This window comes from Lates calcarifer, linkage group LG20 (genome assembly GCF_001640805.2).
Source record: "Lates calcarifer isolate ASB-BC8 linkage group LG20, TLL_Latcal_v3, whole genome shotgun sequence".
Classification (NCBI taxonomy): domain Eukaryota; kingdom Metazoa; phylum Chordata; class Actinopteri; family Centropomidae; genus Lates; species Lates calcarifer.
In genome coordinates, this window is record NC_066852.1 from 4,361,940 (window position 1) to 4,387,943 (window position 26,004).

At 38.7% G+C, this 26,004-nt stretch overlaps 1 protein-coding gene across 9 annotated transcripts; it reads left to right on the top strand.

Moving 5' to 3' along the window:
• Window positions 1-25,428, top strand: LOC108893820 (BBX high mobility group box domain containing). Of its 9 annotated transcripts, XM_018692203.2 has the most exons (17): window positions 1,557-1,661; window positions 2,471-2,516; window positions 3,019-3,096; window positions 7,636-7,807; window positions 7,931-8,188; window positions 11,821-12,025; window positions 12,109-12,176; window positions 12,301-12,375; window positions 12,942-13,022; window positions 14,451-14,516; window positions 15,248-16,100; window positions 16,235-16,367; window positions 17,100-17,251; window positions 17,480-17,569; window positions 18,140-18,337; window positions 19,798-19,990; window positions 21,236-25,428. In XM_018692203.2, the coding sequence occupies exons 4-17, from the start codon at window positions 7,649-7,651 to the stop codon at window positions 21,312-21,314; spliced, it is 2,610 nt and encodes an 869-aa protein (XP_018547719.1). In that variant the 5' UTR covers window positions 1,557-1,661; window positions 2,471-2,516; window positions 3,019-3,096; window positions 7,636-7,648; the 3' UTR covers window positions 21,315-25,428. The 9 variants fall into 9 exon arrangements, with proteins under 9 accessions (XP_018547718.1, XP_018547721.1, XP_018547717.1 ...); XM_018692202.2 differs by lacking the exons at window positions 1,557-1,661; window positions 2,471-2,516 and adding an exon at window positions 1-137; XM_018692201.2 differs by lacking the exon at window positions 2,471-2,516 and having other exon boundaries at window positions 1,507-1,661.
• Window positions 25,429-26,004: the final 576 nt, after the last annotated feature.

The following is a 26,004-nucleotide window of genomic DNA, read 5'->3' on the forward strand; positions in this document are numbered from 1 at the left end:
CAGATATAGCATTGTATGACGGGGGAGGATATTTTCAGTGTGTACAGTATGCTGCAGAACTGTTGATAATTTCACGGTTAAAGGTTTTAAAGACAATTCAAGCAACAATATACGGTTTACGACGTTGCCGCGGAAAGGTAGGTACTGTTAAACTACCGTTTTACATTTCTGGAACAATTAATATCAGTTATACGCACAAACACCCAGGAAGCTTAAAACAAGTACTCACTCAACTGAGATAGATTGGAACCAGCATTCAGTAAGTCGTTATCGGGGTTTTCTGGCGTAGTCCGCACCTTTTCGGCGACCTTTGTCAATCGAACAGAGCTAAAAGATAAAGTTAAGTCAGGGATGGTGTTAGCAAGTACAGGCCAGTTTGGGTATGAGCACTTTGCAGACCGGGGGAGGGGAGGGATATAACTGAGATGAGAATTTTCTCCCACCTCGAGGAAAACGAAAGTGGTTTATATAACATTATATGACTGAACAAGTCTGTATTTCTGCCAGAATTAACGCAATATTGTGTTATTTTTGTGGGTTGAGGTCGTTGAATGTGTCGCCTTCGCCGACAGTAACATTCATCATCATAGTGAAGTGCTGCGTTTCTGTACCACTGTCAAACTACACAGAGTAACAGAGGAGATTTCCGGTTCAAGTTATGAAGATAAAGGTTTTTATTTGAATTGATGTTGGGTGCAGATAGAATTTCATGCAACTACTTTTGCCAGTGTTTCATAAATTCATTGTACACATATAGAAAGCAGTATTTACTGACAGATCAATAGTATGTGCAAAAATATAATCCCTAAGACTGGAATTCACCAACAAGGCAAAGCAGGTTATATATATATTATTGCTGTCTCATTTGGTTTTTGATAATTACAGTTTTGTTACAAACGTTGCAGATTTGGACCTCTTCAGTATAATATCACCCAGAGTGTTCCAGGTAGTATTTTTTCAGCATAGTGGTCCTAGTCGCTCACAGGTTAATCAAGCCACAATTTTTACCATGTAGTTGTATGATTTTTGTTATTGTTGCTACACACTCTGTTATTACATATAATAGCTTATTCTACTCTAGTTAACATTTCTCATGTATTTTATCTTACTTTTAAACTCCTGTATGTGTGTCATTGCTATTGTCCTGTCCTGTGAATTACTTTGATGTTGAAAAATGCTATATAAATAAACTTTCCTTGTCGGGTTTCAACACCAAACTCACTTTAAAATAGATTTTGTGTAATTGTCTGGGATGTAATATAAAATCTTGAACTACTATGTTTAAGTAAGGGGCCTTGAATCAGCGCATTGACATGTAATATATTGAGACACATAATGTGCTGTATATCCTTATAAATGTAAAATAACCACAATATCAGAGCGACACTAGTTCATAAAAAAAAAGTCCCGACTCGGAGGAAGATCTACTACCTCGACATAATCACTTATAGCCTAGAGCTTCATTGCTCTAAGTGTAGAAGTTTTTATTTTGGTGACGATACGTTTTGCTTCCGGTTTTCCATGTGCCGTATTTGGTGTGACTTGACGTAGCTGTGTTTAGTACAGCCAGTGCTGAACTGTTATGATGTGTCAATAAGTTAAAAAGGTGGACGGCACCAATGATGAGAGCCCCCTCTCGGTACTTGAGCAGGAAATTAGAGGTATGTTCAGACATCAAGTCGACGTTCATGACAGAGAACTTGTGGTTTTATTGATTATCCGTTAAAACCCGGTCGCTGTTTTCTCAACCTCTCAGTCAGTCACACTGAAAAATTGTTATTATCGCTGCTTTGGACATGATGTCCGCCTGCTGGCTTCCCCTTGAATTTGTTTGTTTCCCATCGACATTTCATTGATAACCAGTGATTCAGACCTCACGGTCTTGTCACGGTTACTGTTTCGCTGACATATATCTTCGCTGCTGTTTGAAATCGCCGAGTAAAATAAATAAATGGGAAAGCAACTGTTTCTCAGTGAGGTGGTATCACCCCCCCCCCCCCCTCCCCCATCCGCATCAAATACACAGCCACAAACCTGCGTTGTATGTAAACGAACTGCTGCAACAGCACAAACAAATATTTTGATCACAGTTCAGTCCGTGCGTTTTGTCAGCAACTGTTCAGGAAGCTTATACTGTTTGGAAACCATTGGATGTTAAAACCGTGACACGTCCAGTTAGCAGGCTGTAGAGCTAGCAAGCTAACTAGCTACTTTTATTCCTAGTAACACTGCTAGGAAATGGAGCTACTGATCAGTAAAACATTACCCACAGATGCATGTGCCTGGACAGAAAATCCTCAGTTTAATTAATCAATGTGGATGTATTTTCCTCGGAGTGGGAGACATTTCGACGACATTGACATCCGAGAGTTTGACAGGAGTGAAATAGCCCCACTACTATACTGTACTTGGGTTTTCTCCTCCAAACCAAAGCAAGATGGACTCTCATTCGGCTTGTCTGTCTTTTCAGAGCCCAGATCGACATTTTGCACGGAGATGAAAATGTGTGCTTAGAGGTAGGAACACATTAGGTAGGCAAATGGATCGCTTACTGTACCTGACAAATTTTGTGCTGTTATTGTGCGTGGGAAGCTCGATACAGTAGCTCAAGACTTACTCCCAACACAGACAGTCCGATCGGGCATCAGCAGTTTTACCTGGGAACACAACTAACCCTCTGCGTAGCAAAATACTAACCAGAGCTGTGGCTGCTTAATTTGGGCTTCATAATGTTGTGTGAAATGCATCCAGTGGTCGCAGGGTTTTGGCCTACATGTTTTGGTTTTGGCCACAAGGGCGGATCGACTGCACGATTAAAATGATCAGTAATCAGATCAGACAAAATGTCCCACCGTATTTTGAAGCTGATGAGGTCTTGTGCTATGCAGTGTCACTCACTAATGCTTTATTAAAGTTGTTTTGCATACATTTTTCCTGCAGCGAGCTCATGTTGTGGGAAAATTGTTGCAGATATGACAGTCTAACGCATGACTGAGACCGGTATCTTGTATTTTATAGGTCATCGTTATTGCATGACAAAGGCAGTGGCAGATTCATCTTCATCACTCATACAGCATTTCCATAGTTTTTTCTTCAGTAAGTATCCCTGTTTTCCACTTGACATTCATTAATATAGACACTGGCATCTAGTCTGGATGATGTCCAGAAGAGTACAGTCATTAAATCATTCATTCATTGATTGCTAAATTTCATTTGTGTCACGTTTATTAGACATCTAAAACAAGTACATGCATGTTGTAGGATAAAAACCAACTGAGCAAAAATATACAGATATGTTCTTTTTCTTAATATTAAGTAGTTCAGCTTATTTGTTTGTGTGTAGAACATCTAATTATACTGCAGATAATAATAAGAGAATGTGACTGTGATAAGGTGCCTCTTAATACAATGCATCAAGGTGAGAGGATGTCAGCTGCAGTTTGTATTTACTGTACTAATGTATTTACATTTTCACAGTGTTGTGCTGAATTACTTCTGATAAGTATAACAGTAGAATAAGCTTCAATTATAAGTCACTTAAGAGTGTAAGGGTTAAAGATACACAGCCCATACAATAAAAATGATTATTGTACTCTGCGTTTCTCCATAATATTTATGAAGTCTTCAGTTTTCCATATTCTTTATGTAACAGTTTCCTCTGAAATCTGGTAACACGACAGAATCAAGGAATAATTTACATATAAATCACTTCATAAAGCTATAGAATTGATTGCTTGCAGCAGTTCTTGAGCTCTATGGCTAACTAACCACTGTCTGTAGTGACTTTGTTCTTGTTACCTTTTCACAATGAAAACTTGTCAAGGAAAGCTCTAAGAAAGCATGATTTTGTGCAGTTCTTGTAGTGACTACTAATAGAGAAGAGCTTAATACCCACTGGCCAACAGCAATGGCATATTTTGGTAATGGAAGCCTATTTTCTCCTTACTCTATTTGACAGAGTCAAGTCATTAGTTGTGTACTTTGCTTTAAATTCAAATAATAATGGAACTACTTCTTCTACTTCTTGCATATTCAGCCTCCACCATTTTATCAGCCTAAATTGTCAGTGGGTGATGTATGCTCTAAATTGTGCCCTCAAATTTTCCCACAATGGAAGAAACTAAACAAAACCTAGTGTCCAGTGGCTGGTTCACTTCTTTTTGCTAACAATCCCAAAAAGTATCAAAGCTTATTTGTTAGGTGTGAAAATTACAGTGATGATTATGTCTGAAAACTCTGTTTCACTGTTTGCTGTTCAGTAAGATCCTCTGAAAACCACCAGCTCCAAATATAATGTAGTTCAGTAATCCTGGATTGTTTTATCAAATGGCATCTTATGTGAAAAATTGCACTTGTAGGTTTGGCATTTTTAATTGATTGAACTGCTGAATGTCTTTCATATAGACTCAAACTAGGGCTGCAATTAACAGTTATTTTCATCATCAGTGATATTTACTGAAAATAATGAAAAATGTCTGCTATAAGTCACAGCTCAAGGAAATGTATTCACATGTCCTGCTTTATTCAATCAACAGTTCAAAACCTAAAGATATCTGGTATGCAATCAGAAATGACAAAGAAAAGCATCAAATCTTCTCATTTGAGATACTGAGACTAGCCAATGTTTAATGTTTAGCCTTTTTCTTATAAAACTACTAAAATATTTGAGCGATCTCAAAATAGTTACCAGTTAATTTTCATCATCACTGAAGCTCTAATGCAGTCTTTTTTCAGTAATATATATAAACTGAGATTAAGATCCGGTGACAAGCATTTTAAAACGTTTGATCTAAAGTGGTAGTGTAAATAAGTATAAGTGTACAGTATGTTTGTCTTAATTTTGAGATACTAACTAATAGAAAAGCAAGTGCATATAATTACTTAGTAAAACATTTTTTGATTTGACCTCAACATGATCAGATCTTTGTAAAACAGTGTTACAGCAGCTCTGCCCACTGAATCGGTGCAAAACAGTAGCTGCTTATTTTATAAATTAAATTTGCCTTTCTTAAAATTACATCTGATTTCTACTAGGGGCGTAACGATTCAATCAACTCACGATTCGGTTCAATACTCAATACAGGGCTCACGGTTTGATACACTTATGATACATCTAAGGATGTACTGTATCAGAAAGAATGAAAACAAACTAAGATCTTAGAATTCATATTTATTTTTTCTTAGTGTAAACTGCAAAAACAAAATCACTTATCTCAAATCTCTTGTTGCCACAAAACCCAGTTTGTAAGTGTTTTCCTTATTGTGAGCTAAATTCCAGTTCAAATGTAAAAATAAAATCTTTCTTGCTATTATTCTTTTATTCTGCAGACTACAGTGCAAAGGAAAGGATACCATATTATATAGTACATATATAGTACATTACGTTTCCACTTATTACAACAGATATTCTTCTTGAATGGAGCGTGTATTAGTGTAACTATGGTATTTTAGAGTGTTGCGTTGTGGATAGTTTAGTCTAACTATGTTGCTAAGCTAGCAAGTGTTGTCAGTCCGTGTATAGTGAGTTTTTCAGAGTAAATCAGCCCTAAAAGTCTTTGGTTAGTTTAGTTGAACCTGGAGGAGTTCGTGAAGCTGCTGTAACATGATCCGCTGCTACAGAGGAAACAAATTAATGATGAGTGAAAACAAGTTCACAGCGTCTCCTGACGTCTTTACTGCAGAAATGAAATGCGGGGTAAATCTGTCAAACAGCAGAGAATTACAGCTGTTACAGATTAAAAATATTAACTGTCAGAGGACACAGTTATAGAAGAGGAATAAGAGTGATAGAGGGATCGACTCGCTATAGTCACTCAGTCAGCTGATTAGTGGTCACTAGGAAAGCGAGCGGTCTACAGATGTCTGACTGAAGAACCTGGAGCAGCCAGATGCTGTTACATTGTCAGAGGCTGAGGGAAGATGAGAAAGTTGCAGTTCAAATCTGTTCACTTTAATTCTTCTTTTACCAGTGTTATTTCATTTGGTGCCCAGTGCAAGCACTCACAAAAGTGTAAAGGATTACTTAGGACACAGCACTCACTTCATCAGTCACATCACAATTACGATGGGTATCATCAGGTTTTCTGAATTGCAGTACATCATGCCACAGTGCATTGTTAGACCCCTAATTCCTTCCATAGTGCTAAGATAAATGGTTCCTCTGCAGTTTATGATATAAGAAGGAGGCACTGCTTATGTGTATTGTTGACATTTTGGAGATTCACCTAAACTGCATTGAGCACCTGTTGCCTGTAGCTTCATGTCTTAATGGCTCAGTGTGACTGCATGTTCTTTAACAAGTTCACTTGGAAATATTTCAGGCTTATCCTCTTACAAAGTGCCAAACATATCCATATGTTGACAGTCACAGATCCCTATGACAGCAGCTGCTTCACAGTAAAAACACGAGTGTGTAGGAAATAAGGCTAATATGAAAATAATTGGAATTGTCCTGGACTCTAATGATATCTTTACAGACTCTTCAGTTCTTTATGCAGCTTTGTACCCTTGTAGACCATGATATGCGCACGGTCTTATTCAATATTGAAGTCACTACCAAATCCACCAGCCATAAATGACCATCCTTTGCAGTTCTTTTTCATCTAACCCACAGTAGGGGGGATTCTCTAAAGTTAGTTAAGAGAGAAAATTAGCTCAGTAAATTAAGCCTAATGAAATGATGGTCAGTGGGGGGATAATTTGGCTTCTTTGCTTGCTCATGTTAAATTAAACCAAATATAGTAGCAATTCAGAGGTTTAAAGAGATCTTTAACTTTAAATCAAGCCGATTTTTTTAAGCCTTAATTTGTTTCAGAGACATAGGGAACAGTCCCCAATTTAATATGTATATTCTCTTTTATTACAGCTGGAAGGCAGTAGACTGATTAAAACAAATTCAACCCATTATGCTAATATGCTAATAATCATAACAGTACTGAAAAGTAAATCTAGTCAGAATTTGTGACATATAAGTTTTTCAGATTGGTAATTAACCTGTTTTGGATATAAGGCTGTCAGGAAAGTTCCAGCAGGATTAGAATTTCTTTTTTTAAATTTACTGCCTTTACGTCATTGTAGGGTTTTTAGTTTGTTTGTTTTTTTTTTTTTTAATGGTAAATATATATTTCTTCTCTATTTGTTAGAGGGCTCTTGTTTTGGATTTTGTAATCAATGAAATTTCATTGATTGAACCGTATTTCTGTAATATTGTTGCAGCTGTAACAGTGAGACTCGGTCTGTCTGTTAGGGTTATTGTAATGTGTACAAATATGCACTTGATTATTTATGCATTATCTATACCGCTTATTTGTGAGGGTCATGGAGGGGCTGGAGCCTACCCCAGCTGACATTAGGTGAGAGGCGGGGTACACCCTGTACGGATGTACTTGATTAGAAAACAGTAATTGTAATTTCCTTTAAAAATTCCATAACTGTTTGTGTAAACCTGCTTGAAGTCACTCAATTTTCTGGCCAGCACATTACCAGTAGCTGTTACACTAGCAATTACAAACATCCAACACTATGATGGCAGTGGATATCTTCCATCAGACAACTTCTAACTTATGATGCATGGGTTCAATGTGCTTCTTTTGTGTACATATGGTCTTATGATGTGTATAATTGTTGTTTTTTAAGGTGCGGTAGTACCATGAAGGGTGGAGGAAGGGGTAAGGAGCCACCTGTTGCAGGGGAGGTCACTGGCAAGCGCCCCAAACGCAAATGCCTGCAGTGGCACCCACTTCTCTCCAAAAAAGCTCTAGATTTCTCTGAGGAGGAAGAGGAAGAAGATGAAGAAGAGCTGGAGAAGGTGAATGTTTTTGATGGCTTAACAGGTCAATGAACTGAGCAACAGATCTGTCAGTTTATCGCATAAATGGGACAGACAACATGGCACAGCATTGTATCTAAATGTTTAAGTATTTGTTATCAGCAGCCAATGTTGTGTGGCCAGGACCAGGGGTCACAGATGGAGTGTGGAAGCACAACAGAGGAAGTGGAGGAGGATTCAAATGAACAGCGAGCACGGCGGCCAATGAATGCTTTCCTCCTCTTCTGCAAACGCCACCGTTCTCTGGTGCGGCAGGAACACCCTCGCCTGGACAACCGCGGGGCCACCAAGATCCTGGCTGACTGGTGGGCTGTGCTGGAGCCCAAAGAGAAGCAGAAATACACTGACATGGCCAAGGAGGTGAGACTGCTCTCTGACTCCTACAGCTTTACTAAAGTTGAGGTATGGGATATCAGGAACACCTGCAAGGAATTTCATTACATCTGACACATACAAACTGATTAGAATTTGGTGATCAAAGGTCAAGGTCACTGTGACCTCTCAAAACACATTTTAGCTATAGTTTATACTGTATGCTAATTATGATGTGTCGTCAGTATGTGTTGACTGTTATTAAATTCCTTCAGAGTCTTTCCACTGCATTGAAGTAGGTGGCGGCTTTTGTTTTGAGTACATAGTTGCACATTTCCCAGCCATCTGAAACTCAGTGGGCTGTTATTGTGTCACAGGATGCTGTTGCTAGCAAGGTTCACCCATTCATCAACTAACTCCTTTACTTTGTCTGAGGTGCTGTTGTAGATTTCTACAATTCTGTTGGTGATTGTTTCACAGCTGGTAATGCTTTATATAAGTATATAATTTCAATTCCAATTCCTGACATCAGCTGTACTGATCAAGCACCTTGCATGTGAAGGAATAAAGATTCTTTGTGCATGGGGCTTTAGGATGCTCGAAAACTCACCAAAATTGGCACATACATCAGACCTGGTGAAAATGACATTATTCTTTAGTGACAGGGATCAGGTGTGGTCAGAGGGCTCCACAGTGTCCCCAAACACAGGCCATGGTGGAAAAAAAGGTCCTTGGATTTTCATGAAATTGAATGATTGTGGATGTACTTGAATTTATTGTCAAAGAGGAAGTCAGCCATTGTGGATTTCCTGCGTCAATTTTCATTCTACGATTATAATTTTGAGGCCTTTAGGATGTGCAAGAACTCACAAAACTTTGCACCCATGTTTAAACTCCTAAGCACTTTGATTTGATATCACTATTGGCCACAGACATGATATAGCAGCTCTCTAGTGTCCCCTTATAACTTTTAGCACTTTTCAGGTGGTAGTCATGCTTGGACACTCACAAAACTTGGCCTGTATGTCATAAGCCACAGGACTCGATATCTGATGTGGGTCTTGGGCATGGGTGTGGCAAAATGGCTCAAGGGCACCCCCCTAGACAATTTCAATGAAGCAGTACCCTCGTTCCGTTTTACACACATGTAACACCCCAAGATGTACAAAAAGCCTCTTAGAGCCATACCTAAATCCAACAGGAAGTCAGCCATTTTGAATTTAGTCTGTTATTTTGGCCATTTGCAGTTGCTGTACTTTAACTTACTTCTCCTAGAGATTTGGTCCGATTGACTTCAAATTTGGTAGGTGACCTCTAAAGACCTTTGTGGTATTGAATTATAAAGCTTGTCAGGTTTTGTTGAACGGTGTGCCCATGGTAGCGTGGCGAATTTCGATGTTTTGCCATGAAAGACGAAGCTGTTGTAACTTAAATATACATTGCCCAGTCTTCCCCAAACTTGTCAAACATGACAAGATACCTGGCCTGAACACATCAACGTGCAAATATTCAGCAGTACTCATAGCGCTACCTATTGGCCACAGGAAATGACGTTTCATACTGACATGTTCTCTTAAGTGGGTTGTTCAGATTAATCTCAATTGTGGTCAGACAAAGATTAAGACTATAATTATGCTTTATTGTGAAGATTGAGAGTCTTCATTAAACAACCTTGCCATGGCAGTGTGGCAAATTTCGAAGCTTTGCCATGAAACAGGAAGTTGTTGTAATTCACATGTACATTGTCAAATCTGCCCCAAACTTCACATGTTTGATAAGAGTCTTGGCCTGAACACACCTACATGCCAACATCCAGCCATGCTCATAGCGCTACCTACTGGCAACAGGAAATGACATGAATTATACATCGATGTAGATAGGTTAATAAAGATCCATTTCACATCAGGTCAGAGACATTTATTATAGTCAAAACCAGTCAAGAGCATACTTGTCAGGTCTGAGGGCAAAAGGACAGAGGAATAAGCTGCTCTATCTCTGCAGGTGGCTGCCTTCATGCATGACACAAATATCCAACTGAGGGGCACAGTTTGTGATTTTTAACTCATTCATTCTGTGTCCAATGGTCATGCAATTGCAAAATCACATTGTACGACCTGCAATGATGTGCAAGGACCCGTTCAATGCTGCTTGCAGCTTTAATTATAATTAGTTATTCCAGACAAGGACATTTAATCATAGTGGCAGTTTTGCGTGTCACATGATGTAGTCACGTTACCAGCACTGACAATGGAATGGTGACACATGACCATGTGGCAGACAAGATAAAACTAGGCTAGCAAGATGTGGAAAAACTCAAGTGTCTGGAATAACTTACATATTTGAGAGGGTGATCCCCAAAAACACGAGTGCCAGATTTGGCAATAGAAAATGCCATTTTACAAATCTAGGGGTATGGGAAATCACCTGAAAACTTTAAGTCACAGCTGAAAAGTTTCCTGTTATGGCTGATGTTGTGACCTGATGTGATTACATGATCAAACTGCAAAAAAACAACAAGCTGTCACTAGATAGTGGAAATTACTATTTGATTGTGGGAAAAAAGCAGCAATACTACAGCTATATAATAAAATTTATGAATATTCGTTATATACTACTGAACTCCCTACATAATAGACACTGTTGAGTGTCTGCTATATGGGGAGTAGTGAATTCAGACACAACCAAAACATAATGACAGTTGGTGGGTTGTTTGTTTATTTATGTTGCCAAGCCACTGTCCATCAAATCTCATCAGACCACACCCACACAGTTCTAATGAAGCAGATTAGCTAACATGCTGTTATGTTTAGGCTTAGAAATGTTTAGTTTGGACCCCATAGCAGACACAGGCATGGACACCAGTTCGGAGCAAAGGTAAATGGTATTTACTGATAAATGCAGAGTTTCAGAGGAATGATGAGGGGGAAACGGGGAAGGCTGAAGGACCAGTGGCAACCAGGTGAATGACCAGGCTAGGGAATGGCAGTGAGCAGGTGAATGGCTAGGTAGAGGAATGATGGAGACTGACTGGCGGTTTGCAGGTGAGTGGTGTTGTAGAGGGGGGCTGAGGAGACTGCGGGTGCTGACCAGGTGAATGATGAGGATGAGGGCGACTGGTAGGCAGAACCAGGTGAGTGGCAAGACAGATGGAGGCAGCAGAGACTGCTGGCTGCAGGTGAGTGGTGCGGCTGGAGAATGGTGGTGAACAGGTAAGCAGCAGAGACAGGCAGTAACACTGGTACAGGATAGCATACTAAAGCACAGGGAAAACGTGTTAACAAACACTGGAAAATACAGAGAGTGGATGCCACAAAACAGGCTGAACATTCTAGCAAAGAATGGATGGAGAGCCAGGGTTCTTATACTGAGCATGATGAGTAGTGGGAAACAGGTGAGCTGGAGACCAGGAGCTACGCCATGCCTCTGTGCAACACACACACACACACACACACAGACAGACAGACATGGGGGAGAAGACACAAGGGGTGACAGAAAGGGAACAAAACACAGGAAATACTAGAAAAATCTTGAGGTCACAGTGGGAGCTGTGACAGGCATTTTGACTGTTAAACTTTTGATAAATGAGAAATAGTGCAATGCCTTTATTTCTATTTCATGATTTGAAACCAAAGGCTTTAAGATTTTGCTTGTAACCAAATCAATTCTGGATGTTCTTTCAGTACAAGGATGCCTTCATGAAGGCAAACCCGGGCTACAAGTGGTGTCCCACCACCAGCAAACCAGTTAAGAGCCCTTCCTGTCAGCCAGTCAGCAATCCCCGCAAAAAGATTTGGTCCTTCTCTTCCAACCCATCTAAGGACTCCACCACTGCCAAAAAAGTGCCCAAAACTGACAGCATGCCACAGTTAAACTTTGCCATGGCAGGTGTGTATAACTAAAGATTGTTAGTTCAGTGTAACATTACAAAATGTAAGATTGTTTTTGTAACTACTGTCACTCATTGTCAGATCCTACTAAGATGGGAGGCCTTAGCATGCTGCTGTTAGCTGGGGAACATGCCCTCACAAACAGGGAGGTAGGTCACTGCTGCAAGTCACTCATGGGTACATTCTTGAAATAGTTTTATCTGTAGTACAAAAACGTCCATGTTTTTTTAATTTATGCTTTTTAGTTAACCCCAGTGTTGTTTACTTTTCTAGATCCCTTCCAGCACTAAACCTAGTTTACCTGAGACAGCCAGCGAAGGGGACTGCTTTCCAGGGGATAAGGAAGAGGTGTGTTCTGAGACCATATTTTTCTTCCTCTTGTACTCTGTATATTCCAGACCAGATACTTAAGGCCATTTTGTCACAAAAGCAGGTCATTTATGGAGTCTGACTAAACTAGACTTGAATGTGTGCAAAGTTAAAAAATATCTATTAAGACCTGTTGTATGTACATCAACATTAACAAACAACGTAATACGTTGTCCTGCACCTTGTGTGTTGCAGTAGCATGTGTTGGAAAGTAACTACAGACATTTACTCGAGCACTGTACTTTTACTTTACTTAATTATGTCCATTTTATCCTCAACTAAATTTCTGAAGACAATATTGTAATTTATACTCCACTTCAATTTATTTGACAGCTTTAGTTTCTAATTAGCTTGCAGATTCAGATTACACGTTAGTGCGTCAGTAATTACAGTCTAATAATGTAATTTATAGAAATCTGAAAAAGGCTCTTCCACATGTTGATTTAAATTGTGACTGGCTGAAACAACTTCACACAGACTTATTTATTGTTTACTAGGTCATAGCAGTACTGACTTGATTTTACTCTTCCTGTTTCAACCTACAGATGTTGTCTGGAACAATACCGAACAGAGTGCCTGATGTTACTGAAAGCAGGGTCAAGTCTGCTCTTTCCCCACTGGCAGAGGTATGATTTCATTTCAGTTGATGAAAGATGTACCAGTTATCATAACTGAGTTGACTATATCTATAGACTACTGCGTATCTACTAAGTTTCTAGTTTGTTTGTTCCTGACAGTATTAGTTAATATGCATAGACAAGTTAACCTTCAGACTTTTTCACAGCAGAAGCTCAGGCAGAGTGCAAAGACAAGACAGATTTTATCATATTATTTTTTGCATTATTATTTTTCAAAATAATCACTGTCTATGCAACTTTTTGCAAAAAGCAGGGCTTGACATTATAACTGGCCTGCTGGCCCAGATGCGCTATTTATGGACTCCAGGCTAGTTGATTGCATGTTCCACATTGCACGTTAAAACGGACATAAAAACAAATTAGAAATGAATTTCACATTATTTTCCTGCAATGTTGTTGTTTTGCTAATGATTTTTGTGCGACAATTTCCGTTATTTACTGTTGCAACATCAACTTTTCATGAGTGCCCATGTGCCTGTGCATTAATGTTGAAAGGCAGCTGCTGCCTGTCGTGAACACCGCCATACGCAGACAAGTAGGTGAAGTATAGAAACAGCAGTGTTGTTTCACTTGCAAGGTGCAACAAGATGCTCACACATTGTAGTATAGCTTGTTATCTTTTCTAATGTGTACATTAATCCTAGCCCTATGCTAGGACAATCACTATGCAGGCCATACTGTCTGTCTGACTGTCGGCAACCATAAAGTGCATAATAATTATTCTCATGAGCATTTGCTTATTGTAGGGATTCTCCACTCTTCAGGGGTTAGAGAGCAGAGCAAAATCTAAATCAGCCAATCAAGGAGAAGATGGAGTAAGAACTTTGTTCAAATAGCCGAATAAAATTAATGAAGAGATGAATAAAGTTTATATGAGTATAAGTACTGTTCTCAGGCCAGTGGTTACAGTGGTGCAGGGGCCAGTGGCAGAAAAAGCCCAATGTCATCCCCTGAAAAGGTACCACATAATCTGTGTTGTAAAAAAATTTGATGTTTTCAAGTCTTTGGAAAGCAGCACAGGACGTCAACCAGCCTGTCAATCACAACAAACAAAACAATAGGTGTCGGAAGCCACTAGTTGAGATTGGTGGATTATTAACCATACTAAAAGCATATATAATAATTCACACAAATGTAAAGTGTGTAGTAGCCCGAGTCTTCAATTAATAGTTGGAAATTATTCTACTTTGTTGGAAATGATAATATTCCATTTCAAGTCATTTGATTGTATATAAGGTATATGTCAGCTTGTTGCATATCAAATTTCTCCTGCTGATATCACCTCTTTTATCTCATCAAACAAGGTTGTTGTAGAAAGTGAATATTACAGAATAATGATAACATTTCAGAAAGCTATGCTGTGTGATCTCATAAAAAACACAACAGGTGACGAAGCATGTTACTGTATGTTCACAGTCATCTATGTCTGTGGTACCTGAGGGAAAACCATGCAGACAGTCAGCTCTCTTCCAGCTTGCTGAGGTAAGACATCTTTATTTGATAACTGAGGAGAGTGTAAAACCATCATATGACTAGTGCTACAAACCACAAAAAAGCGTGAAGGCTTATTTCCATTGTGGTCTATGATGAAAAACTAAACAAACAACAAAAAACAACAATCCAGGATGTACAATTAACACGTAAGTGACATGAACTAAATAGCAGGCGGCGAGTAGCTATTTGAGCACTCTCAAATTTCTTGGTCACAAACTGGCATCTGCATGTATCGCATAAAAATTCTGTCTAATCATGATTGAGTGATCACGCCTGTGATAAAAGTTGAGTTAGTTTATTTCAAGATGAATAATAAACCTGACACTGCAGAACTTCATACACATTTTTGTCCATATACATGCAGAAAATGTTATTGTACAAAAGGTAACAGTGTAATGGAAGGGAAAATGAAGTGTGGAGGGCAGTGTATTTAACAATGCATGGTTACAGAGAAAAGGAGTGCACATAACACTTAATTCGATTCACTGTCATGACTGTCTTCAATTCTACCAGCAGACTAACATATGAGTATATAGACTGTGAATATCTGCTAAGAAAAGATTTAAGTGCACACTAAAAAGAGAGACATGATAAACAGTGCAATTTGTAGACATTTCTGATTATATATATATTATATGTAGAAATGAAGTATTAGGAGCATAGATTGCTGTCAGTTCAACTGATTAACACTGAGTTTTTTATGTTTTGTGTTTGGTAAGATGTGCCTAGCGTCGGAAGCTGGAAAGATGGACACAGGTGTATCTCAGCCTGAGGACAGCTCCTCTGCAGCCTCTTTCCAGAAAACTACAGTCAAGCCAGAAATCAAGGAGGAGAAAGCAGACACTAACGACTGTCCTCCCTCCTCGTACACATCAGCCCTCTTACCTTTGCTCTCTACTGTCAGTTCTACCTCCACTGATGCCATTCCCCCACAACTCAGCAGCCAAAATGCATGTGTCAAAAAAAAGAGCAAGAAAAAAGAGGTGGCCAAGTCAAATGATAACAGTGAGATAACTTGCACAGCAAAGAAGATCGTCAAAAAGTGTAACCATGCAGAGTCAAACGTAGACAGTGTTTTCAATACAATTGAAGCAGTGGCCAAAGGAGCCTGGAAGGACACTGAGGAGAAGCCCAAGAAGAAGATCCAGAGCAGTCCTAGTGGTGGAAATTCTGCTTTTCCCAAAAAGAAGAGTAAGCCCAAAGTAAAGACCTCTGTCAAAGACAAAGAGGAGGAGATTGATGAAGACAGCGGGCAGTGTGAACAGAACAGTTCCTCTGAAGTGGAGATGAAGGAAGAGGTGACTCACGTTAGTCCTAAGTCAGAGGAAGCAAGTAGGGGAAGCACAGACCTTCAGGGCAGCATGGCAGAACTCCATCACTCTCCCTGCAGCCCCTCACCTACTAAGCTCAAAGAGGAGGACAAGGGGAAGGAGAGGCAGAGTGAAGTGACCTGTGAGTCCAGCACAGAGAACCGGGGCTCCAGGAAATCAGAGCGGAGCTGTAAAGGAGCCTTGTATAAGACCCTTGTTTCTGAGGGGATGCTGACTTCACTGAGAGCCAATATTGACCGAGGTATCCATTTAGCTTCAAGGGCAAACTATTTAATACACAAAAGAAGCCAAGTCGACTGCATATGATATGTGGTTAATGAATATTAATGAATTACCTTTTCCTTTTTGTTTGAATTGTTGTACATATGTCTGCAGGTAAAAGAGGTGCTTTCCGTGCTTCTGATCATGATGCAAACTGGTGTGATGACAGCTGGACAGTTCCACAGTTGGTACCTAATAACCCCAAGAAGCTGAAAAAGTCCAAGTCCAAAGATGAATCTTCACAGGGGTGAGTCAGGTCCCCTCTTCGTGCTATGTCGTACCCTTCTGGGTACAATCATTTTGCAGAGAAATAATACGATAATATATAATAGGTATATTATATGATAATGGTCTAAATCTTAAATATTTGCTAATATGTATTGTTTGCACACCCACTTAACTCTTATAAGAATGGTCACAACGGACCATAACACATGAGTACCGTAATTTCACTTTTAATATTAAATGCTTTGGTCAATATTAACATCACATATGCAGCATACATTTTCATATACATCCAGCTATAATTACATCCCCAGTTACCAGTGCACTTACCGGTAATTTAGTCCCATCTGGAGAGACGTTTGGAGAGGCATTTTGAAATTGCTTTACTGTGTTTTTGTATATAGAGATGTGTTTGCTGTTACTGAGTTTCATCATCTCAGCTGATGAAAAGATTTTGCTAATCATATATCATATTAAATGAAATAATTTATATATAATATAGAGTCAGCTCCTGAATTTTATCAATGGCTAAAATGCTGCTCAGAATAATGAAGTAGGGCAAATAGTGTATTACTGACTCTCTCTGTCATATTAGTCTTGTCTGATTGGGGTGTTTGGCTGCTGTATAAGTCTATGCTGATTTCTGTAGGTAGATGTATTACTGAGGTTGCTTTGACATCTGCTTACTTCTTAAGGTTAGGTTAGGCTATTGATTATATACTCAACTATGTAAACTCTGAACTTCACTTGTCAGCCTAGGGAAACTGGAGGAGGAGTTTGAAAAGAAATTTAACAGCCTACCACAGTATAGCCCAATGACATTTGATAAGAAGGGGACTACTGTCGCAAAGAAGAGGAAGACTGACAGCTCCACTGTCCAAGAGGAAGCCTCTAGAGTTGGAAAAGGTAAGAACAAAATCATAGATTTCTCCATTGAATAAACACAGTGACTGTTCTTTAATATCCTCTCATCTCATCCATGGTCCACTCTGCACCTGTTTATAGAGTCATGTTTTCCACACCTGTGGTGTTCAGGACCAGTTCTCTCTCTGTTACAACAAAAACATTTGGACTCCATAACACAGCATTTCCATGCTCTTTTTTCTTTGTTGTTTTTTTGTTTTGCTATATCAGGGCCATCTCCATCACAGAAAAAGACTTCATTCCACAAGATTGTTAGGAAGCACAAACACAAAAAGGAGAGACCAGGTGCAGTGGACAAAGGTGAACTAGAATGTTGTTTGTGCATTATATAGCAGGGATGTGAATATTTTCAGAGCTACCCATTATCAATTCCATCAAGACCAACAAAGTGTTTTAAATGAGATGAAAATGTTAACTTCAGGCACATTGCTGCTCAACAGTTCAAATGTCTAGTTTATTGTTGGTTTTAGAGGAACATGAATTAGAGAATTTATTTTCACATCACAAAAAAGCCATTCTTTGGAATACCAAGCCTGGGCTACCCAAAATTTATTGGTATTAAAAAAAAAATCTTTCAACTTACACTATTTACACTGTAATGGATATTATATTTATTATTGTAATATTCATTATTATTAATGATTATTTGATGATTGCTAATAATAAAGATTTAAGAATTAGCTGCTGAGGCCTATGTACAAACAATAACTTTCATGTGGTTAAATTACTGTGATACTAAACAAATGAATAAAGAACTTTGTAACTTAAGTCCTTAAGAGGATTGTAACATTTGTGCTTCTGATTTTCATTACTGCATATGTGCAAAGGTCAAATCATTGAAATCTATTCCTGTGAACATTTTCTCGACAGCAGTGGTACAGAGTGATTCCACCATGCTGGATTCAGCTTCAAAAGCCAAAATATGTGCCCCCCTTGCCATAATGTGCCCAGATGTCCAGGGCTCCACTAGTATGGAGATGCTAGTTGGTAGCCAGAAGAGGAAGGCTAGGAAGACCAAGATCACACACTTGGTGCGCACAGCTGATGGCGGTGTGTCTCCAGCTGAGGGTGAGTGATGAATGATTAATTGATGAATCAGTCAGTGTGGGATTAGATAGATCTGTCTTATGTCTAAAGAGTCTCAAGTTTTACCCAAACGTTGCCTCTGTGTGGTAAAAATATTTATAAACTATACATATTATTATACATTATTTTTGAAATTATGTATTCAGTCGTTAGATACACACTTTTTTTTCTTAACTCTCAACCAGTTCACACTTCCTTTATGAGATGTATTTTAGGAACATTTATTGAAAAACTTAAGGAAACTGGAACTGAAAGCTCACTAGACAAACTATGTCCAACAGCCCAGGGAGGAAGTACCTCAGACACATCTTAAAGGGTAATACCTTCAAAATAAAAGCCACAGGTTTGTTTGTCATCACAAAGTATTAGAGTTTTGTGTAGATTATATATATATATATGTGTGTGTAAATGTTAAATTAACCAACCATACCCACATAGATTAATGAAACCTAAGTCAATATGTCTGATATTATATTTAGGATATATGTTTTTGCCTGTCATTTCTTTTTGTTTGGATAGGGGGTAACTGGAAGTACTTCTTTTAGTCTTTAAAATTCAAATTAAAGTTAAAGCTGCAAGCAGCATTGAACGGGCCCCGCGCATGTCGGGGGACCAGCAGCCGCAGGGTCCCCGCAGGTCGTATGACGCGGTTCTGCAACTGCATGAGCACCGGACACAGAACGAATGAGTCAGAAGTCCCTTACTGCCCCCATCAGGTGTCACTATGACTATATCTGAATATTGGCATGTAGATGTGTTCAGGCCATGACAGTTCATAAACACGTGAAGTGAGACAGTGCATGCAGGAGTTAGGACATGAAGACTCACAGTCACCATTATGATCTTAATAATCTGTCTGAATCAGATCAACTCACATGGATGAAACACATCATTTTCTGTTTCCAATAGGTGGCGCTATGACTATACCTGAATATTGGCATGTAGATGTGTTCAGGCCATGACACTTATACCACGGCCACACCCTTCGATGTCAAAAAATTTTTATAACTGTTAATCACAAAGGCCTCAAGTGTATCCTGACCAAGTTTGAGGTTGATATGATATAATCTGTAGAAAATTTTCAAATTAAAATTAAAATGGCAGACTTCCTGTAGGTTTGAGGCCATGCTGTCAAGAGACTTTTTGGTGTGTCTCGGCATGTTACATGCACGCTAGTGCTCGGGCCCTACTTAGTAAAACTTACAAAGTCACTGTGAGGAGCTACTTCTCTTAGCAAGCACCTGACCAGTTAATATACTGAAAGTAACCCCACCCCAAATGAAATCAACGCAGTGGTTACAAGTGCTGACTCCTGAGATGACTTTAAAAACTTGACTCAGGGAAAGTCCTATTTTTTTATGAAATTATTGACATGTTCCTATTTCATAGATCTGAAAAAATACGTTTTATTTTGTCTTTGTTGTCTTTTATTTTCATCACAGAGGACAAAACTAGGGACCTGAACCAGGAACAGGATAAGAAGCCATTACTCCACCAGAATTTATGCAATGAAAAAGGGTGCTACAGTAATCCCAGAGCAGAGGAGGCAGAGAGGAGCACCGTTACGCAAGAGCTACCTGCTTTCTTCAGTTTGGCAGCCCTTGCTGAGGTAGCAGCCATGGAAAACGTTCACAGGTGGAGACACAGCTTAGCTTATATACATTACTGTTGACTTGATTGTATACATATGCTACAGTCAATATAATGTATGCTTTTCATGGGATGTCCTTTTATGTGCTTATTCTTAATAAGGTCTGGTAACTCATAATCAACCAGCAGAGGGTGTTATAGTCTGTATAAATATGTGGAGAAATACTAGTGACAGTAGTTGACTGAGCTGTTACAACCTAGTGTGGGCTCCATGTTCTATACTTTCACAGCCAGTTTAACTCTTTTAATGTGAAGAGGTGTGAAGCTACAAAACAATAAAAACATACAAATTATCAGCTAAATTATAAAAGTTCCAAGTAGTTGTTGTTACTCTTAAGTACATAATGTGAACATAAATCTACATGCTATAATCCATATCTACACACTGTTGTCTATCCGAGACTGTCTAATTCCAGCAAACATAATCAGTGTCCACTATAAAATACGTAAGACATCATAATCATAACAAAATACTCACTGGCAGTGCCACTCAGTAGTCTAGAATAAACTGGATACAATGAGTGGACCAGGCTACTTTGTGTCATGAAGGTAAACTGCACTACTAAAATGTGTCAGTAGAATATGGTAATCACCTAGACTTATAACAGTCCAGTGTTAATACCTGAGAATTTTTATATAACATAGAGTTTTTTTTAGAAAACACTGCCTTCCCCAAAATATTGTGCTGAAATGATCAATTTTATAACACAGACGCCACTGCCTGCAAACCTAAATGCAGCTGTCTAATATTCCTACATTTCATATCCCCCCTATGATATGAAAGAAATTCCAGTGATCCATGTCTACCATTCCAGTCATGTGCAGATAGTATGCTTTTCTTCACTTATTTGATTGTAATATTGTACTTCTTCAATATTTATACAGTTCTTTTTATACAGTGAGATGTAGTTTCTACGGCACTTTGTCCATTAAGATAGAAAAGTGCTATATAAGTGCAGTCCATCTACCTTTAAATTTTGCTGTTATGAGGAAAGTTCATAAGGCTACTTCAGGGTCTTTATGCAGTTCTGTCAAGGGGATCATCCTCCACTATTACACCTAATAGTGCAGTGTCACCTTTAGCAATTTGTGAAAGTTGCAGATGTTCTTGCATGAGGCCCATTGTTCCCGATGCATTCTGCACCTGAACTCTGACAGAAAAGACAGCAGGCCCAGTACTTAAAAGCTATTTGAAAAAGTATGAACACTCTCTCTAATGTCCTGTTTCAGAGGCCAGAGAGGCTTGGCTGAGAGTCAGAAGAAAGAGCTTGCCCAGACTCCAGTCCTCATCTCCTGTGCTGATCAGTGAAACTCTGCTGCTGTTATGAGAAGCCACAACCTGGACACTGGCAGTGGAGCTTTACTTTCCTCAGTGGTAAGCCCACGCTGAAGTGAGACTTGAACAGAAAGCTTTGGACAGATTCCACTTTCCCCCTTGTGGTGAATTTGCTTGAGCTTGGGGTTGAAGGTGGGGGAAAGAGACCTTCTCCTCCTCCTCCCTGCTCCTCGCAATCTCAGTGTTTTCCCTAAAGCCTTCCTTTGGTTTGAGGCAGGATGCCTTTCTGAAGCCCTCACCCCCCTTTAGATGCTCTGTTAGGGCCTGTGGAAGAAACAAGCTGTCCCCTAGTGCATGGGTTCCCCTATAGAAATGGTTGTCATGGGTTTATTGTACACTGTTTTGTCAAATAGAGGCCGTTTTTAAGGTCAAGTCTTGCAGTTTGAACAACTGCATTTTAGGTAGGATGAAAACCCAACAATGCATTCGTTTTATAGACGAACACAGCTTTCTGTCACCTTTTTACCTCACACACATGCCTACTGAAGAGTTCCCTACACCTCCGGTAGAATACCTCTGTATTTGAATAGTTCTTATCCCTTCCATTCCCTCAGCTTATACCCCAAATTACTTAAACCAGGGTAAATAATCATGATGGATAGGCATCCATTACCAACTCTTTGCTTAGTGTTTCCCTGTGGTACACTGATGTGGTGTACCCAAACTACAGAAAAAAAAATCATGGTTGAGTATTTGATTTATATGTTAAGATGATGCTACTGTAAAACAGTATGTGGTAGCTACAAATAATCATGTTGAATCATGACTGAATGTGTAAGAGTACACCTGTGCATACCCTTGCATCTGAACTAGCATTGACAGAGGGTGTTTGTCCTGTTTATCTGTTAGGTTCACAGTGTCCCTGTCAGGCTTATAAAACTATAGGTTGGCTTAAAAACTGCTTCTTGTGATGGGAAAATTGTGTGAAAGTGATTCAAATATAGCCTTAACCCTCCCACCTAGACCCTCTTTGCTACCACAAAGCCCTCAACTAGCTTTGTGCTCAATGCCATCACAGTCCGGAAGTCAGTGTAATGTTTTTGAATAGTGAAGATGCAGTTTTTGTCGATACTTGATCTTATTGCAGTTTCTGTAGCAATTAGAAAGGTCAGTTCCTTGTGTGCGACTTATTTCATGGAATAGGTTTTTGTTTGTTTGTTTGTTTGCTTATTATGTAAACACTGCACTAATTTGTAACTGAAGTTTGAGTTGCTCTTGGAAGGGTTATGACATGCCTTGTCTCCAACGGGCACAGTGATTTTACTGTCTCAGTGGTGTCTTCAGTGTCCTGGCTAAAGCCAGCCACAAGCTCCAACATAAAAGATCAGGAGTTTGTGAGTGGAAATGAATCATTTGTTGAGTGAATTGGTTTAATTCTACATGTCTCATAAAATGAGAAATTTGGAAAAAATACAATGTGGGAATAATATTTCCCGTATTTCTCTGTTTTTTTGCAGAAACAAAGCATTGAATTAATGTGTTGAAATCAGACCGTGCTATGCTATGGTTCCTCTTAGAGCTAATGGAGACAAGGCATTTAATAATCATTTCTCCATTTGTTTCCTATTGGCCTTTTGAGATTTTATTGCCAAGTAATGGTCTACTCAGAGGTCACATGTTATCAATGTTTTTGATTTTTACAAGTATTTACGTATAAGATGCTACTTTATGCTCTTTACTTTTGGCTTTTCTGTGTTCATGTTTGGTCAGAATCATTCCATTTCCATGCCTCTGTCTTGGCCATACTTTAGCTTGCTGTTTCTCAGCAGTAGGAGTGAGGAAAAATAAGGACGGTTGCAGTTAAACTGCAGGTTTGTCGTCTTCCTTAGGTTCAGTGGAACCTGAAAGAGCTGCCACAGACTAGTGGAGGATAACTGAGAGTTACAGACTCTCCAACAATACCCCTCACCTCCTTACCTAGCAGCCTTTTGTTCCTCTGTGTAGACCAATACTTAATTTATCACATTTTGGATTCAATCACATTTATAACTTTTATAGCTTTTTGTTTTCTGTTTGATTGTTCTTCTTTTAAAGTTTGTGCATTTATGATGCTCTTTTAACTAGGTCCTATGAACTTCAATGGTTTATCGTGAGTTCAAGTTTACTGGATTAAGACTGTTGTCAAAAAAGATCAAGCTTATAGACAATTAATGCATATATGCTTACCTGCTAAGCAAATGGGCACTGAGATAAAATGCACTGTCTCTAGACCTCTGGAGGAGTGTATTTGACTGTGACTGCATCCCCATTTCTCAGTTATGTTTTCAGATGTGTTGAGAGTGCTTTCAGACACTTAATGATAGGACCAACACATAAGAAATGAATGGGTCTTAGAGAACTCATGCATCTTGAAAGAGTATTTTTCCTAAATCAAAGCATTGCTACATGGTAATAATGCTCTGTTAATGTAGGCCTTTGTGTGCAAATGTGGAGCACATGCAAAAAATCTGTAATTACTCTCTAAATTTGTCCTTACAGTCTAACAAACTAACTGCAAATGTTTCCCAGTTAAGTTTAAGGAAACCACAGTATGCTTTACGATAATCTAATAATAAACGGCATATATATATTTTTTCAGATGTGAGAGAAAGTTAAATTAAGGATGATATCATCCAAGCAGTAAAGTGTATAGTTCTTCCACTGGTGGACATCAGTGTAGTTCTTTGCTAAGACAAAGAAACTGTCTTCCCCCAGAATAGAGATATATTTGCTTTTAGCCCGTGAGTTTATTGACATTTGCCAAAGAAAAGGAAAAGGTATATTCAAATGAAAATCCTGTATATATATAGAGAAAACAAACAAAAAAAGAAATAAAACAAAGCTAGCATAACAGTTGCACTGCATTTTCTAGGTGTGTAAATCTTCAGGTAACAATATCAGCACAATTCATCCTGTGTATCTAATGGGCTTTCCTTGGTGTTTGAACCCAGAGTTGGAATGAAGTGCAACAAAAGGGCACCACTCAATGCCTCTTTTAGTATACAGTATTTGCACCTTATGACCCAAACCAAAATGATCATGATCTTTGAAGAAAATATATAATTTTTACCCACTCTCTGGAAATTATGCATTTTAACTGTTGAATATGCGAGAATCCAGTCAATAACAAATCCACACATCTACAAAACAGCCATAATACTGTCACGTCTCCACCACCCCCTCTTTTTCTATCTAGAAAATGCTTCTATAAAGTTGAAATTCCTATATTAGTTACTTAAATGACTATAATACCCTTTTGTGCTAGTACTGTCTTCTTGAATGTAATCATTTTGTACCTGTATTTTTCTAATTCAGTCTTGATTGTACTGTACGTATGCTATGATGGTATACTGTTCCTTAGGTGCATAGTTACAACCATTCTCATGACAGGATAGGTGCTGTGCTGCAAACTCAATGGAAATGTGTGGAGATTTTAAGTCCAAAGGACTTACTGTACCATGTGAGCGTCCATGAGACTGATAACTGAGAGATTCTTGCAGTTTGAGTGGTGGAATAATAGCTTTCCCTGGTTTGCTACTTCTTTTTCCTTTGCAGTAAAAGTGAAAGTCTGTTCAGGACAGTTTATGAAACAGGGACACTCCTGCAATCAGGCAGAACAACTGAATGCTTGAGTTTCAACTTATTTATTACTGTTCCTTTTTATAGTTTTAGTCGAATAAAAAACAATGAAATATACAACTGAATATGCATCCATTTATACATGAACATGTATAAGATAATCTACCCTTTACTGGAATGTAGATCATGGCTTCCTTTTGTTTTTGTTCTTTTGTTAAGAGGAGGTTATGCCAGATCTTTTGAGTCTTCTTTCCTCTGATAGTTTGTACAACATGTGCTTAATCTAATTTATCTTATTGGTAATCATCATGACAGATATGTTTTTTGATTGTTACAGCCCAGTTGTTAAATGCAGCCTTATTGGAACCCCTGCTTAGTGAGGGATCCCTTAACCTCCCACTATCCCTACTCCGCCCCACCCACAACTCCTATGTCATAACACTGTTTGCTGATGCAACTATTATTCCTTTTACACTTTCTGCTGACGCAATTATTACTTCTTGAACACCTATTAAAATAACATCTATTACATCCGTGTCAACATTTCTGTTGTTTACGCTGATTTTTAGACTCATTGTTCCTCACACTCACAGTAGTACACACATACAACTGGACTGGACATGGGTCATTATTTGCTCATATTGTGTGTATGTGTGAGTGTGTGTGTGGGTAGATAGATTGATTGATATATATACACACAGACACAATGGCTATCAAAATACAAATTTGACCCAACAACGTCTGAAGTCGGGTGGCTCATTTGAATTTTTAACAATGTAATGCAATATTACTCCAAACACGGATGTGTCTGTGTTACCATGACGTTCCATTGTTTTTCAAAAGGATTTATTTTATTTTATTTTTTTTTTACTTAAAGCTGTGGGACCAGTTACTTACTGGTTAATAACAAAGTGAGAGCGGATTTTTGGGGAAACTTTTGCAAACTTATATTTAATACTTAAATATTTTACAAAAATACTCAGTCCCTTTGTTGTGGAACTTTAAACTCTGGTCAGGCACTTCCTCTTTGCTTTAATTATCCTTGAGGTGTGTCTATAACTTGATTGGACTTGATTGACTGTAGCAAACTGAATTGATTGAACAT